General features: G+C 18.1%; 5 protein-coding genes across 5 annotated transcripts; 1 reads left to right on the top strand and 4 right to left on the bottom strand.

Annotated features, from left to right (window-relative positions):
- Positions 1–691: 691 nt before the first annotated feature.
- PRELSG_1116100 (large subunit rRNA methyltransferase, putative) lies at positions 692–3,946 on the bottom strand (the record flags this gene model as incomplete). The annotated part of the gene is made up of 2 exons (XM_028677426.1): positions 692–909; positions 1,165–3,946. The coding sequence occupies 2 exons, from the start codon at positions 3,944–3,946 to the stop codon at positions 692–694; spliced, it is 3,000 nt and encodes a 999-aa protein (XP_028533817.1).
- Positions 3,947–5,174: 1,228 nt separating this feature from the next.
- On the bottom strand, positions 5,175–6,172 carry PRELSG_1116000 (V-type proton ATPase 21 kDa proteolipid subunit, putative; the record flags this gene model as incomplete). The annotated part of the gene is made up of 5 exons (XM_028677425.1): positions 5,175–5,230; positions 5,372–5,475; positions 5,576–5,756; positions 5,835–5,935; positions 6,069–6,172. 5 exons carry the CDS (start codon positions 6,170–6,172, stop codon positions 5,175–5,177), a joined length of 546 nt encoding a protein of 181 aa, XP_028533816.1.
- A 2,737-nt stretch (positions 6,173–8,909) lies between these two features.
- On the top strand, positions 8,910–10,434 carry ADSS (adenylosuccinate synthetase, putative; the record flags this gene model as incomplete). The annotated part of the gene is made up of 2 exons (XM_028677424.1): positions 8,910–9,990; positions 10,187–10,434. The coding sequence occupies 2 exons, from the start codon at positions 8,910–8,912 to the stop codon at positions 10,432–10,434; spliced, it is 1,329 nt and encodes a 442-aa protein (XP_028533815.1).
- A 454-nt stretch (positions 10,435–10,888) lies between these two features.
- On the bottom strand, positions 10,889–11,962 carry PRELSG_1115800 (60S ribosomal protein L7-2, putative; the record flags this gene model as incomplete). Its single annotated transcript, XM_028677423.1, has 3 exons — positions 10,889–11,308; positions 11,521–11,712; positions 11,816–11,962. The coding sequence occupies 3 exons, from the start codon at positions 11,960–11,962 to the stop codon at positions 10,889–10,891; spliced, it is 759 nt and encodes a 252-aa protein (XP_028533814.1).
- Positions 11,963–12,588: 626 nt separating this feature from the next.
- PRELSG_1115700 (conserved Plasmodium protein, unknown function) lies at positions 12,589–13,644 on the bottom strand (the record flags this gene model as incomplete). The annotated part of the gene is made up of 1 exon (XM_028677421.1): positions 12,589–13,644. The coding sequence occupies one exon, from the start codon at positions 13,642–13,644 to the stop codon at positions 12,589–12,591; it is 1,056 nt and encodes a 351-aa protein (XP_028533813.1).
- Positions 13,645–14,852: the final 1,208 nt, after the last annotated feature.

Genomic DNA, 14,852 nt, shown 5'->3' with positions numbered 1-14,852 from the left:
ATATTCTAAAATTCTTTTATAATACCATTGCAATATTTTTGCTTTTTATATTATTACCATTTTTTTCAAAGATATATAACATTATTACTTCAATTTTCTTTTTTCATTTTATATGTATATGCATATTAATTCAAATATGTTAATAATCACCTAAAATGAGCATTCAAATAAAATATATTTGTTTCTTATTATTTTGTGTGTGCAATTGCGCATGTGTTTTTTTACATGGAAATATAATACATATATACTTGATATTTTATATAAGCTTTTTTTCTATGTATTTGTTAAATTTTTCTTTTCTTGAGAGTTTAAAAATTAAAAAAAATACATTAATTTGAGTTGACACATTATATTACAACTATTTAAATGCGCAAATTTCATAAATATTTAAATATCAAAATAAAAACAACAAAATGCTAGTTTTTTTTTTTTTTTTTTCTGAACTCATAATAAAAGTTTATTCATAAATATCATAATTTAAATTAAAAGAAATTTTTTTTTTTTTTTTTATGCTAATTCAAAATAAAATTAAAACATAAAATAATTAAGTAGAATTATGACATAAACAAAAAAAAAAAAAAAAATTTTTAAATTGTGTGATACAAAAATAAAATAAAAATATATAAAAAACACAGATATAAATAATGTAGAAATTAATATTTTTAATAAAATATATATATATATATAATTTTTAATTTTTTCTTCTAAATTTAAATGGTTTCGATTTAGAATATTTAGCTCTTGATACATTTTTTTTCTTTTTTTCTATTCTTTTTTTAGCCCTCTTATCTTTTTTCAATCTCTTATCAACATACTTTACCACACTTTTACCACCTTTCTTTTTCTTTTTGTTGGCTATTTTAGATCCTTTTCCAGTACAAACAATGTAAGATTTTTCTCTTTTTTTGTCTTAAAAAAAAAAAAAAAATTATGGGTATACATATTTTTTATCATATGAAATTATAAAAATATATTATATTGCATAAATTCAGAAAAATAAATTCTCAATAATGTAAAAAATTCATGTATATATATACAGTAATCTAAAAGAAATATTATTAAATTTATAGAACAATATATATACATCATAAAAGAATTAATAAAAAAAAAAATTTTCATTTTTTATTTCATGTAAAATGCATATATATATATATATATATGTACCTGATTTGTTTTTCTTTAATAAATTAGTTATGGCTTTTTGCTGTAGGAAAGGATCATCCTCATTTTTTTCTATTTTTCCTATTTTCGCTTCGAGTTTTTTCATTTTAGCTATTTCTCTTTTTTTATTTCTCATTTTGGCTTCAATAACCTTTTTAATAGGCATTCTAGTTATTTTATTGATCTTACTTTTGTATTGATCTAATATTTTTTTATCAATAGGAATAACAGGTTTTCTAAACTTTTTTTCTTCTTCTACAAACCAATCAGGTAACGTATCTTCATCTTCTAAATAAGAATTTCTATTAAATGAATCGTCTATTAAATCCATTCTGCTTTTTTTATGAATTAATTTTTCTCCTATACATCTTATAAATGCTAATTCATCCTCGTCTTTAACTAAATTTGAAAAATAATTATTTATATTTTGTGTATTTTCATTGGTTTTGACAATAGAAAAACTAGAGTTTTTCATTTTTACTTCATTATTTCCATATTTTTCTTTTAATTTTCTTTTTTTTTCTTTTTTAGCTAGCTTTTCTGGCAATGGAATTTTAGGTAATTGACTGTCATCTATTTCTTTTATATTTTCATTTAATTCTTCACTTAATTTATCATCATTAATATCATTATTGCAATATTTCTTATCCATTACACTTTCTTTTCTTAAAGTACTATTTTTTTCAAATACATTGTTTTTATCTTCATTTGTTTCATTATCTAATTGATCGAATATATTCGAAAATATTTTCTGATCAAAAAAACGACTCATATTCGAATTTTCTTCTTCTCTTTTTTTAACATCTTTTCTTAATCGTATTATTTTATTAACTATATTATGTATATGTAAATTCTCTTTTAATAATTCACTATTTTGATAATCGTCTTTTTCATAATTTCCATTTTTATAAGTTTCATCGTCATAATCATCAGACTCACTTTTTTTTGTTGAATCATTATCATCACTTGATTCTTCATCACTAAAATAATCATCTAATTTTTTTTTCATTAACAATTCTTCATTTTTTAATTCCATTATTTTTTGAATTTTCATTAATTCTTCATTTTTGTAGTCCATTGCTCTTTTTCTTCTAGTCATTTTATCTGTTTTTTTCTCTTCCTGTAATTTCTTTTCTTTCATTTTTTGTTTTTCGTAGTCTAAGTTAACAAGATATTCTAATTTATCTAACTTAGAATTGTTTGATTTTTTTAAGTGATTGGTTTCCCCATTTTTATCTGATAAATCATTTTCTTCACTGATTTCAGATTTATCTTCATAAATTTCTAATTTTTCATCGTCATTATTATTGTTTAAAATTTGTAGATGATCCTCAAATTTTTGTTTATTTAATAATTTCAACAAATCTTTATTAAAATGTATTTCATTTTCATCATAATCAATTTTAAGGGTTTGATTTATTTTTCTTTTTTTTTCTTGTTCTTTTTTTAATTTTTTCTCCTTTTTTTTTTTTTTTTTTTCTTCCTTTTTTTTAATATAACTAGAAAATTCGTTTATTTCATTTACTTCGGATGAATTATCCGAAGAATTACTTAATTCGTCTTCTGATGAACTTCTTGCATTTAGCTTTACATTATCTTTTTTTTTTTCCTCTTCTTGATACTGTTCATCTTTCTCATCTTCTTCACTCTCTTTTTTTTCTTTTTCTGAATTTTCATTTTTTTTATCTAAAATTCTACTGATACTTTTCTTAATTTTATATCTCCATTTGATGAGATGAAATAAATCTGATTTTCCTAATATCTTTAAATCTTTACATAAATGAAGTATTTCTTCTTTGGTTTCTTTATTTGAATAGATACAGTTATACGTAGTTTTTATTAGGGAATCAGAGGAATCATTATAATTTTTATCAAATGTAAATTTATTATTTTTTATAAGTAAATCAATATAATTATCACTATTAATAAAATCGCATATATCTGTAACTCTGTAGTCGTCTCCAACATCATATCCTTGCCTATTTTTTTTCTTCTTTTGCTTCAGAATAGTAGAAAGACCTTTTTTTTTTTTTAATTTTTTTTTTGATTCTTCTTCATCGCTATTATCATTAATATTAGTATCGTTTTTGTGAAGTGAATTTAGTTCATTTGAATTCTTTTTGAATTCATCACTAAAAACATATGTATAATCAAATAATTTTTTGTCTACTTTATTATTTAAAAAATTAAGAGCAATTAAATAGATTTCTGATGATATTTCTCTACTACTTCTTGGTTTTATGTGCTTTACTTCAGCAAATAATTTTTCTAGAACCCATATTAATGAAATATATTCTTCATTTCTAAAAACTTTAGTAATAAATATTCCTCTTTTTTTTAAAAAAAGATGAGCTATTTTAATACTATTAAGAACTAAAATATTCTGATTGTAACTATCATATGAATAAGTAGTACCTACATTGGGTGCACCATCATTTAAAATTACATCTGCTTTTTCATTTTGTATAATATTTTTTATTTTTTTAATGCAATCACCAGTTGTAATGTCACTTTTTATAGTTATTACATTATCATCAATTTTTCTAATTGGTACTAAGTCAACTCCTATTATTGTACTACTTTTATTCATGTTTTTATAAGCTACTTGCAGCCACCCTCCTGGTGCTGCACATAAATCTATTAGTATTTTTGCATCTTTGAAAATGTTATATTTTTGTGCTATTTGAATTAATTTAAAAGCTGATCTAGCTCTATATCCAGCTGTTTTTGCTAATTTATAATACTTATCTATTCTCTCTTTTCCAACTTTTTTTTTTTTACCCATTTCTTTATAATTGTTTTCTAAAAAAAATTATCTATAAACAAAATTGATTTCCAATAAGAGTTATATTTATAAAATAAAAAAAATCAAAGATAATAGAATTATTCTTGTAAATGATACCCGTACTCAAAATGTTTTAATGATTAAAATATTTTTTTTTTTCTTTTTTGTAATAAAACATATATAAATTCTTTGAATAACTCAAACTATAATGTATTGATTTAAAATAATTTTATAGTTTAAATTAAAATGATGAATTAAATATTAAAAAAAAAAAATGTATATATATATATTTATTAAATTTTAAGAATATAAACGAAAGATAATAATTTTATAGATATATATATATAAGCACATAAAAAAGAAATAAGATTTTAATATATTTTAAAGATTTCATAAAATTTGAAAAGTTCTATATATAATTTTCAGATATGTTTTTTTTATTTTATATTTATCATTTTTTTTTTTTTCATTATTTATGATACAATTATTTACTTTAATTATTCTTTTATTTATTTTTCCTTTAAGAAAAAAAAAAAAATTTAAGCATGAAAGTTTTTTCTCTTTTAAAACTATAATAATGAACAAGGATATAAATTTCGTGAATTATTCTTTTTTAATATTTAAATGATACAGTATATTTTTCAATCATTTATTTTTAAAGAATTTATTATTTATTTAGATTTTTTTTTTTTTTTTTTTATTTCATGATGTTGAAATATAAATAAAATTTTTTTACAATTTAAAAAAAAATTGTAAGATTAAAATTTTTTTATAGCCTTTTTTCTATTTTAATGAACAATTAAAAGTAATGCAACATATAAAAAAGAAAAACTTCATATTATATTTTCTATTTTTAATATAAATAAAAAAATAAAAATCTAAAAATGTTGAGATATTTTATATTGTTAAAATTCTTTCTATAATATTTAAAATTATAAAATAATGAAAGTTATTAGGGATATATTAAGGAAATATTATAAAAAAAAATAAATAAATAAAAATACATATATAAAAAAAAGAGTAAAATAAACTAAAAACTTAAATAAAAAAAAAAAGTCTTAAAAAAACTTCTACAAACATATGTAATAATTAGCGACTATTAGATGATTTTAAAACATATACATCAAAGAAGAGAATTTTTTTTTATATATTATTTTTTGATGTATAAAACAAAAACAATTTTAAAAATATAAAGTAAATAAAATTAACAGAATACTCTGGATATAATTTAAGTGAATTGAACATCACTAATAGACACAATGGCGACAATTAAACCATATAATCCTTAAAAAAAAAAAAAAATTATAAATTAAATGTTGTTATTTGTTTCTTTATAATTTTACATACACATTACTTTTTCATATGTTCATATATTATTTATTATTATTCCTTTTTCTTTTATAAAAAAAAGAAAAAAAAACATACCTATAACACTAGCACATATTTCAACCATAAGCATTCTAACAAAAAGATCAGAATTTTGTGCATCTGCCAGAGCACATGTACTTCCAGTTATACCTACAGAAATACTGAAATTAAAAATGGAAAAAAAAATTATTTTTGTTCATGTGCTATGATATATGTTTTCATATTTATAATTATTTTTATTTATATATTTTTAAGAAATACCCTGAAACAAGATTAGATAGCCCTGCAGTAAGACCACTAGCTAATAATGCCCATCCTCCTACTATAGTATTCATAACTAATGGATCCTTTTCATTCATTAAAACTAAAGGAGGATGGACTTCTTTATTTATTCCAACAAATTTTATTTGTAAAAAGACAGCTGTAATAACTCCATACATACCTGAAACAAATAAAATATAATTCATTTTTATTTTGTTTTCTTTCTCTTTTTTTTTTTCTATCAAATGAAAAAATTTACCTAATGCTTCACAAAAAATAATGGAAATTAAATTTTTCGAGATGATGCGTGGGGATTTAACTGAAGCCCCCATAATACTTGTACCACAAATAAATATTCCCCTAAATTAAAAAAAAAAAAATAATAAATAAATAATAACACATAGTTAAAATAAATATGATAGTAATAGTATTATTATTTCTTTATTCAAAAGAATAATATTTTTATTTTTTATTGCATTCTATTTTTCTTTACCATGCTGCTCCAATAATTGAAAGAAATAATGAAAAGGCTATTCCTAATAATGCCCAGTTATATGGTGAAATGGATCGAACTATTTCATACCAAGAGTTATACATTGCTTATTAATGTTCTTTTTTTACATTAACCAAAAAAAACAAAAAAAAGAATGTTGATACTATTTTTATAGGTTGATTAATATATATATATATAATAATTTATAAAATTATCTACAACTTTTAATGTTTTTATTCTAAAAATATTTTTTTTTCTAAATTTTTTTTTATTTTTTTATGTGTTTAATCTTCTAATCTCATAAAAAAAAAGAAAAAAAAAAATTAACAAAATGCTATCTTTTTTGCTAATGTATTTCATATTACTCCATTTTTATCATTTCTATTATTTTTTTCCTCTTTCTTTTTAAAAGAAAAAGAAGCAATCATTAAAAATATTTAATTATAAGTTACTGTTCATATCAATATTATTAGTTTTAATTAAAAATATTTATTATTATATAAATAACTCAGTTTTTTAAAGTCTTATTTTAATAATTCCGTGTTGATATCATATTATATAAAGGCATAGAAAAAAAAAAAAAAGCAACAAAAGATTAAATATTTCGTATAATATATTTTTTACTTATAATTTCTTCTTATCCCTTTTTTTTAATAAACCATAGAAATTATTTGACACAATTCAGCTTATAAAAAATTATATTTGTTTCCTTGTTTAAAATTTTTTTTTTTTAAAGCTTCGTAATTAAAATAAATAAATAGATAAATATATATATATGTATATATATATATGTGTATCAATATTATGTTTTTCTAATTGTTTTTTTATTTTTATTTTGATTTTTTTTTTATTATATTTTTTTTTTTTTTTTTACTAGCTATAAAAATATTTTTTTATTTCACAAAAACATGCAAGTTTGAATTACAAAAAGTGAAAAAAAAATATTGAAAATAAAGAAAATGAAAGGTTGAAATAGTATAAAAAAAAAATGTAAAAGTTAATATGATAGTAAATATTAAAAAAAGAAAAAAAAATTATAATAAAATTTAAAAAATAAATTATAGTGAAATAAAAATAATAGAAAAAAAAAAGTCATAGGAAATATTAATGGATAATTTAAAAAAAAAGTAGAAAAATTGTGATATTAATGTAAAAAATAGAAAAAGAAGATTAAAAAGTAATCAATTAAAGAATAAAATACAAGTTTCAAAAAATATAACAGAAAAAAAAGAAAGGAAAAACAAATGAACGAATTTCAACAAAATATTTTTTGAAATTTTAAGTTGAAAAGGAAAAAAAAGTTCTAATGATATTTAATATTAGTGTATCCATTTTTTTATCAATATAATTTAATATATTTTTATTCTGAAAATGGAAGAAAATAAATGAATTTAACACACATATATACATATATATATATAATTTTATAATTAATAGAAAAAGGATATGTATTTAACAAAAAGAAATAAAAAAATTAATACTAATCATTAGGAGCATGAAGTGTCTAAAATAAAAAAAAAATGATTTTATTTTAAATTACTGACCAAATATAAATTTTATATTAATATGCTAAAGAGGAAATATTGTGAGAAAGAAGTAAAGATAAATTTATTTTTTTTAATTTATTAGGATAGAGTAATAGACAACATTTTTTTATTAATTTATAAGAATGAAATAAAAAAATAATAATTATATATAAATAAGTATAAACATTTCACAAAGAGCAAATAATTTGTTTTCAAAAAAATCTTAAACGTATTAGAAAAAATGTTAAAATAATAGCTTCTTAATTTATTACACAACTTTTTTTAAATTTAAAAAAAATAGGAAATTAATATATACGTAACATTGCTCATATAATTATTTTCTTATTTTTAAAAAAAGAAATTCATTTATAAAAAGGAATATATTAAAAAAATTAATTCATATGTAAAGTTAATAAAAATATATATTTTCCTTTTTACCTATTTTTTTTTTTTTTATTTTAATTAAATAGTTAATAATACATAATAATTTAGTGAAGATATGTAGTATATTATTTCTTTTTTTTTTTTTTTAAAGCATGAATTTAAATGGGTTCAAATATATAGCTAGTTGTAATGATACTTTTTATTTCCTTTTTTAAATAATAAAGGATACATAAAAAAAATATAAAAGGAATAGATCTCAGAGATAAAAAATATAAAATGATTACGTACTTAAATTTCTTAATTTAAAGAATACGTAATACAATGTTAATTTTATTCTTAATTATAAGTATTTTTATTTCCTCAATAATGTATATTTTTTTTTTTTTTTTATAATTTTCAATTTTCTAAATTTCAAAAACTTATCCCTTCGTAAGAATTTTAAATGTAATCTATTATTAATTTATTATTTTTTTTTTTTTTTATCGAAAATTTTCTCCATATTTTTCTTTAGAAGCTAGAATATAATATTATATGCATTATTTTATTTCATTTATTTTTTTTTAAATTAATATATTAAAATTAAAGTAAAAACTATTTTTATTTTTTTAATAATATACTCCAACATAAAAATAGAAAATAAAAAAAAGATATTATAATTTTTTTTTTTAAAATGCCCTTAAAATTTTACATTTAAAATTATATTAAAAAAAAAACAAAGAAAGATTCATTAAATTATATTATAAACCATATATTTCATTGGGAAAAGGAAATAACATAATAAATTAAAGAAATTAATATGTTTTTTTTCATCTTAAGAAATTTGTTAATAAAAAACTAAAGTGTTTTTTTTTTTTTTTTTTTTTTAAGAAATATATTTTTCATTTTTTTTTGTTTAATTTTGCACATTTATAAATATTTAAATTTAATTAAAATGAACATCTTTGATCATAGCATTAAAAATGTTGATAAAGGAAATGTGGTAGCAATATTAGGAGCTCAGTGGGGTGATGAAGGAAAAGGTAAAATAATTGACATATTGTCAAAGCATTCAGATATTACATGTAGATTTAATGGAGGCTCAAATGCAGGACACACTATATCAGTTAAAAATAAAAAATATGCTTTACATTTATTACCTTGCGGTGTATTATATGAAAATAATATAAGCGTTTTGGGTAATGGTATGGTAGTACATGTAAAATCCCTAATGGATGAAATAAATTCTGTTGGAGGAAATTTATTAGATAGATTATATTTATCTAATAAACTACATGTCTTATTTGATATACATCAAATTATTGATTCATTACAAGAAAACAAAAAATTAAAAGAAGGAAGCCAGCTTGGTACAACTAAAAGAGGAATTGGCCCATGTTATTCTACAAAAGTTTCCAGAATAGGTATAAGATTGGGAGCATTAAAAAATTTTGAAAATTTTGAAAAAATGTATATTAAATTAATAGATCACTTAATGGATTTATATAACATAACTCAATATGATAAGGAAGAGGAATTAAATTTATTTTATAAATATCACTTAATTTTAAAGGATAGGATAGTTGATGTGACCTCCTTTATGAATAAAAGTATAGAAAATAATAAAAAAGTATTAATTGAAGGGGCTAATGCAGCTATGCTTGATATTGATTTTGGCACGTATCCATATGTAACTAGTAGTAGCACAACAGTGGGTGGTATTTTTTCAGGTTTAGGAATAAATCATAAAAAATTGAATTTAGTCGTTGGTGTAGTCAAAAGTTATTTAACTAGAGTTGGATGTGGACCTTTCTTAACAGAATTAGATAACGAGATCGGAGAATATTTAAGAGAAAAAGGTTACGAATATGGGACTACTACGAAAAGACCTAGAAGATGTGGATGGTTAGATATTCCAATGTTGTTATATGTTAAACATATTAATAGTATTGATATGATAAATTTGACAAAATTAGATGTATTATCAGGATTAAAAGAAATTTTACTATGTATTAATTTTAAAAATAAAAAAACAGGTACTTTTTTATAGTTATATTAGAACATATATATATTAAAAATTTTCAATATATTGAGTTTTTTTTTTTTTTTTTTTAAATTGTTTTACATGATTTTATTATATCTATTACACTAATAATTTTCAATCAATTTTATTCATTTATTCTTATATGATTATGCATTATTTATTTTTTTTATTTTTTATATTGTTTGTAGGAGAATTAATAGAGAAGGATTGCTATCCTATTGATGACGATGAATTAGCAGAATATGAGCCAATTTATGAAAAATTTGATGGATGGGAAGAAGATATATCAAGTTGCCACGAATTTGAAGAATTACCCTTAAATGCAAAAAAATATATTTTTGCAATAGAAAAATATTTAAAAACTCCAATTGTATGGATAGGTGTAGGTCCAAATCGAGAAAATATGATTACTAAAAAAATTTTTAGTATAAACTAATCAGAAAAAAAACTATTTCATATTATTGATAGTACAATTACATTAATTTTTTTTATAAAAAAGATGCTATAGGTATATCAGTAACTATTTTATTATCACTATTTACACATATATATATATATTAAAGTAGTAAAATCTATAATGCTGTATGATAATAAATATATATATGAATCAGTGTTACAAATTAAAATTTCATTTAATAGTGTAAAATAATTAAAAAATATTAAAAATAAATAATATCAATTTTTGTTTAATATTTTTAAAACAGTTATAATTAATTTTACTTTTCTTTTTTTAAGTATTATTTATTAAAATTAAAATTAACCATAAAAAATTCTAATGACAAATTAAAAAAAAAATATATATATACACAAATTAAAATTCCAGTTAAAAATAGTATATATTATTTTATTTATTTCAAAGGGTCACTAATTTAACAAAGAAAAATAAAGATTTAAATTATTTTTTCCAATATTTCATTAATTTCTTCTTTCATAAATCCTTTAAATTCATTTTTAAATTGCAAAAAATCAAAAGTCATTTTATTATTTAAAAATGAAAAATCAAAGGGCATAATATATTTTTTTGCAATGATATCTGCATTTTCTTGACATTCGAAAATGTAATCACAAAACGACGAAAAAGAAAAAATCCCAAATTTCCCAAATAGATTTTCAATCATTTTATTGCCATTTATTCTTTTTATTTGATTATTATCATCTTTTATGAAAAGCCTTTTTTCCATTAAATTATAAAAATTGTATTTTTTTATATAACCATAACATATGTAAGGATTTAATATAAATAAGTTTTTCATATTTTTTTTTGTATTAATTAATAATATGCCATCATATTTATTATTTAAATTTAATTTCTACAAATAAAAAATTGCATAAAGAATTATGAATATATATATATATATAATTTAAATATACAAGTATATATAATTAATAATATTATAAACTTTATAAATAAAAACTAATATATTCTAATAAATTTTATTATGATAAAAGAATGGCCAATAGAATGTATTAGAAAGTAAACGAGTCATAATATAAAAAAAAGAAAAAAAATTGAATTAAGTACTTGAAGGATTCTTCTGGGAGCATTATAAATACAATCAACATTATTTCTTAACACAAAAATGCAGTACTTTTCGTTATCAAAACTTTGTTTTTTTAATTGTTGTTGTAAATTATAAAACTCATCTTTCTGTTTTTCTAATTTTTTTTTATATTCTTTCTTTTTATAGATAGTGTCCAATTTTTTTTTGCTCCTCTATAGGAAAAAAAAAGTTATATATAAAGAAGTATCATGATATTTTTTCATTACTTTTTTGATATATTTATTAAAATTTTAAAGTTTAAGAATATAGTCTCACCTTTATTTTCACTTTATTTATTTTTTTTTCTACTGGTATTTTTTCATCTTTGAATTTTATTTTTTTAATTCTTCTAAATTTTACACGTTTTATTTTATTATTTCCAATTTTATTTTTAGGTTGTTTGTTTTTTGTATTTTTAATCATTTTTTTTTTTTTAAATAATATTAAAAAATAATTAAATTTTTAAGTTCAAATAACAAAAAAAAAAAAAAAAAAGAAAAAAATATGAATAAATAATAAATTATATAAATTAAAAAAAATAATAACAAATAAAATAATTGATATATAAAATAATTTATCAAAAATTTTTCTTGATAAATAAAAAAGATAAAAAAAATTTTATTAAAAAAAAAAGGGGGATTTCATTAATATATATATATATATATATATAATTAAAATGAAATTCTACTGTTTTTTTTTTAAATTTTTTTTTTTTTTAAATATGTTAAAAATTAAAGTTGTCAATTAAAAATATTAAAAAAAAATTAGCTTAAATTTAATTTTAGAAGAAAAATTACATTTTTATCAGATTTTCATTTAATAATGAAAATTGTTCAATTCTGTTTTATAGAAACTTTTTTTTGTTCATCTAATTTTTTTTAATTTTTATCAATCTACAAAAAAATTTATTTGAAAAAATTTTCTTTTTTTTTTATTGCATTATCAAGATATTTTTAAACTAGTATTTTATATTTTTCGTTCTGTATTAAAAAGTAGGTATTTTTTTATATATTTCTTTTGTATATATTATTATATTTATTTTTTTTTTCTCATGATAATTTTTCTTTTTTTATTCTTTTTAACAAGTAATAAATACATTTAGCTTTGTTAAAATTTGGATAAGTTAAATTTTTATTTGAACCATTTGTTGTAGTTCTTAAAATAGTATTTTCATTATTCAATATAGGAAATTTAAAATTAAAAAATTTAATACTTTTTTTAGATGATAATTTATGTATTTTATAGCCTATATTTAAAAAATGTTTTTTACTTCCTGAACTTGAATTATTATTTTTTGGATTTCCATTTATTTTTATTTTTTTTTTTGTGATTTTTTTTGTTTTTTTTCTTGTTTTTAAGTTTGATCGTGTTTTTGAGTTTATTTTGGATTTCTTTAAACTTACTTTTTCTTTTGTCTTATCTTTTAATTTTATTTTTGATCTTAATTTATATTTTAAATTTGATTTTAATTTTAATTTGAAGTTTGATTTGATTTTTGTGTTTATATTTGGTGATTTTATTGTTTTTAATCTTAAAGCAGTATTTGCTTTTTCATAATTTTTTTTTTCAAATAATGATATAAGATATTTATCAAAAAGGTTATTTTTTTCTTTCCAGTAATTATTTTTTTCATTTTTTCTATGTATTTGCATCATTTTATAAATAGATATTTTATCTAATATTATCTTTTGAGTATTCTTCATGAATCTATATAATGAATAACATATAATTTGAAGACTGTATATTATTTTAAGTCCTTTTCTTCTACCTATTAATTCTGTTTTTCCATTAATTTTACTTTTTTGTTCTACTTGATTTATATTAATATAATTATAAGCTATTTTTCTTTTTGTTTTTATATAACTAGTAGCCCATATTTGAACAACTAAATTTTCTATATAATCTCCTATTTTATAAGGCAAAAAAAATTCACAAAACCAATTTATCTCTTCTGAAAAAAATTTTAAGTAATTTTTATACTTTATATTTTTCCAGTAGAATTTTATGTATGGTTTTTCTTCAAGTGTTATTTTATTGTCTTTTGTATCGTATACATCATGAATAGTCAAATGTAAAATTAGCATTTCATCTTTAGGAAGAAACATGCTTTAAAAAGATAAAATAAAAACAAATATTAATAATAAATAAAAATAAAATATACAAATACATAAATTTATCATATGATAAATTTTATGAATATAATATTGCTCATATTTCACACTAACAAAAAAAAAAATTTCAAAAAATTTTTAGCTTCATAAATAACTTTATAAAAAAAAAGAAAGCTAAAAAATTTCATAAGATTATTAAGATAGAAAAAAAAAAAATTTAAAAAGAATTTGAAAGGGGAAAAAAGGAAAAAACTATGTTACACTCTTTAAGTTTTTTTATATTTTTTTTTTTTTTTTTGAAAAAAAAAGATTCATAAATATTTATATTACTATACAAAACAGTTGAAATAATAAATTAATAAATACTTGTTGTATACTAAAAAATTAAAAAAAAATGTCTTTTTCTTTTCTTTACTTTATAAGCTTCTTACAACTTTTATGCAAAAAAGGGATCAAATTTAAAAAAAAACTCCGACCTAATAAATAGTGCATTAACTGTTCTACATGTAAAAGAATAAAAAAAAAATTTAATTATTTGATCTAATAAAAAATGTATAATTTTGCTTAATTATTTATTAATATACAAAAAAGAAAAAAAAAATAGATATATATATATATATATATTAAATATATAAGCATGATATATAATTATATAATTAAAAAGCAACTGATGTAATTTCCTTATAATATCAAAAGCTAAAAATGGCAAAAATGCTTTTTGAAATGCATGTTTTTTTGAGAATAGAGAATTAAAAAATAATATAAGCAACTAAAATGGGTAAATAAATAATTATGTAAAGAAAATAAAAAAAGAAATAAAGAGAAATTACGAAAATCTCGAAAATAAAAAAAAAATATTTTTTAATGAGCAAATTTTTTTTTTTTTTATTTTACTTAAAATTATGTATTTTATTGATACTGCTAATGATAATATTCATTATCATCTTTCTATTCCTTGAGAGGAAAAAAAAGAAGAAATTTAATTGAATATCTTATTTTTTTTATGTTAAAATGAATACTTAAAAATTATACAACTTTTTAAAATAATAAAAATGTGTCTACAACTCTAAAATTAATTTTAACTTATTTGATGTTTTTTTTTTTCTTTTTTCTTTTGCTTTTGTAAAGATAACCTTATATATATAAAGATAAGGTAATTTAAATGATATAAAAATATTTCGTTTAAAAAAAAAAGAGAATAA

This window comes from Plasmodium relictum, assembly GCF_900005765.1.
Source record: "Plasmodium relictum strain SGS1 genome assembly, chromosome: 11".
In the NCBI taxonomy this organism is placed as follows: domain Eukaryota; phylum Apicomplexa; class Aconoidasida; order Haemosporida; family Plasmodiidae; genus Plasmodium; species Plasmodium relictum.
Note: the sequence above shows the minus strand (reverse complement) of the source record. Positions and strands in the feature narration are given on the sequence as shown.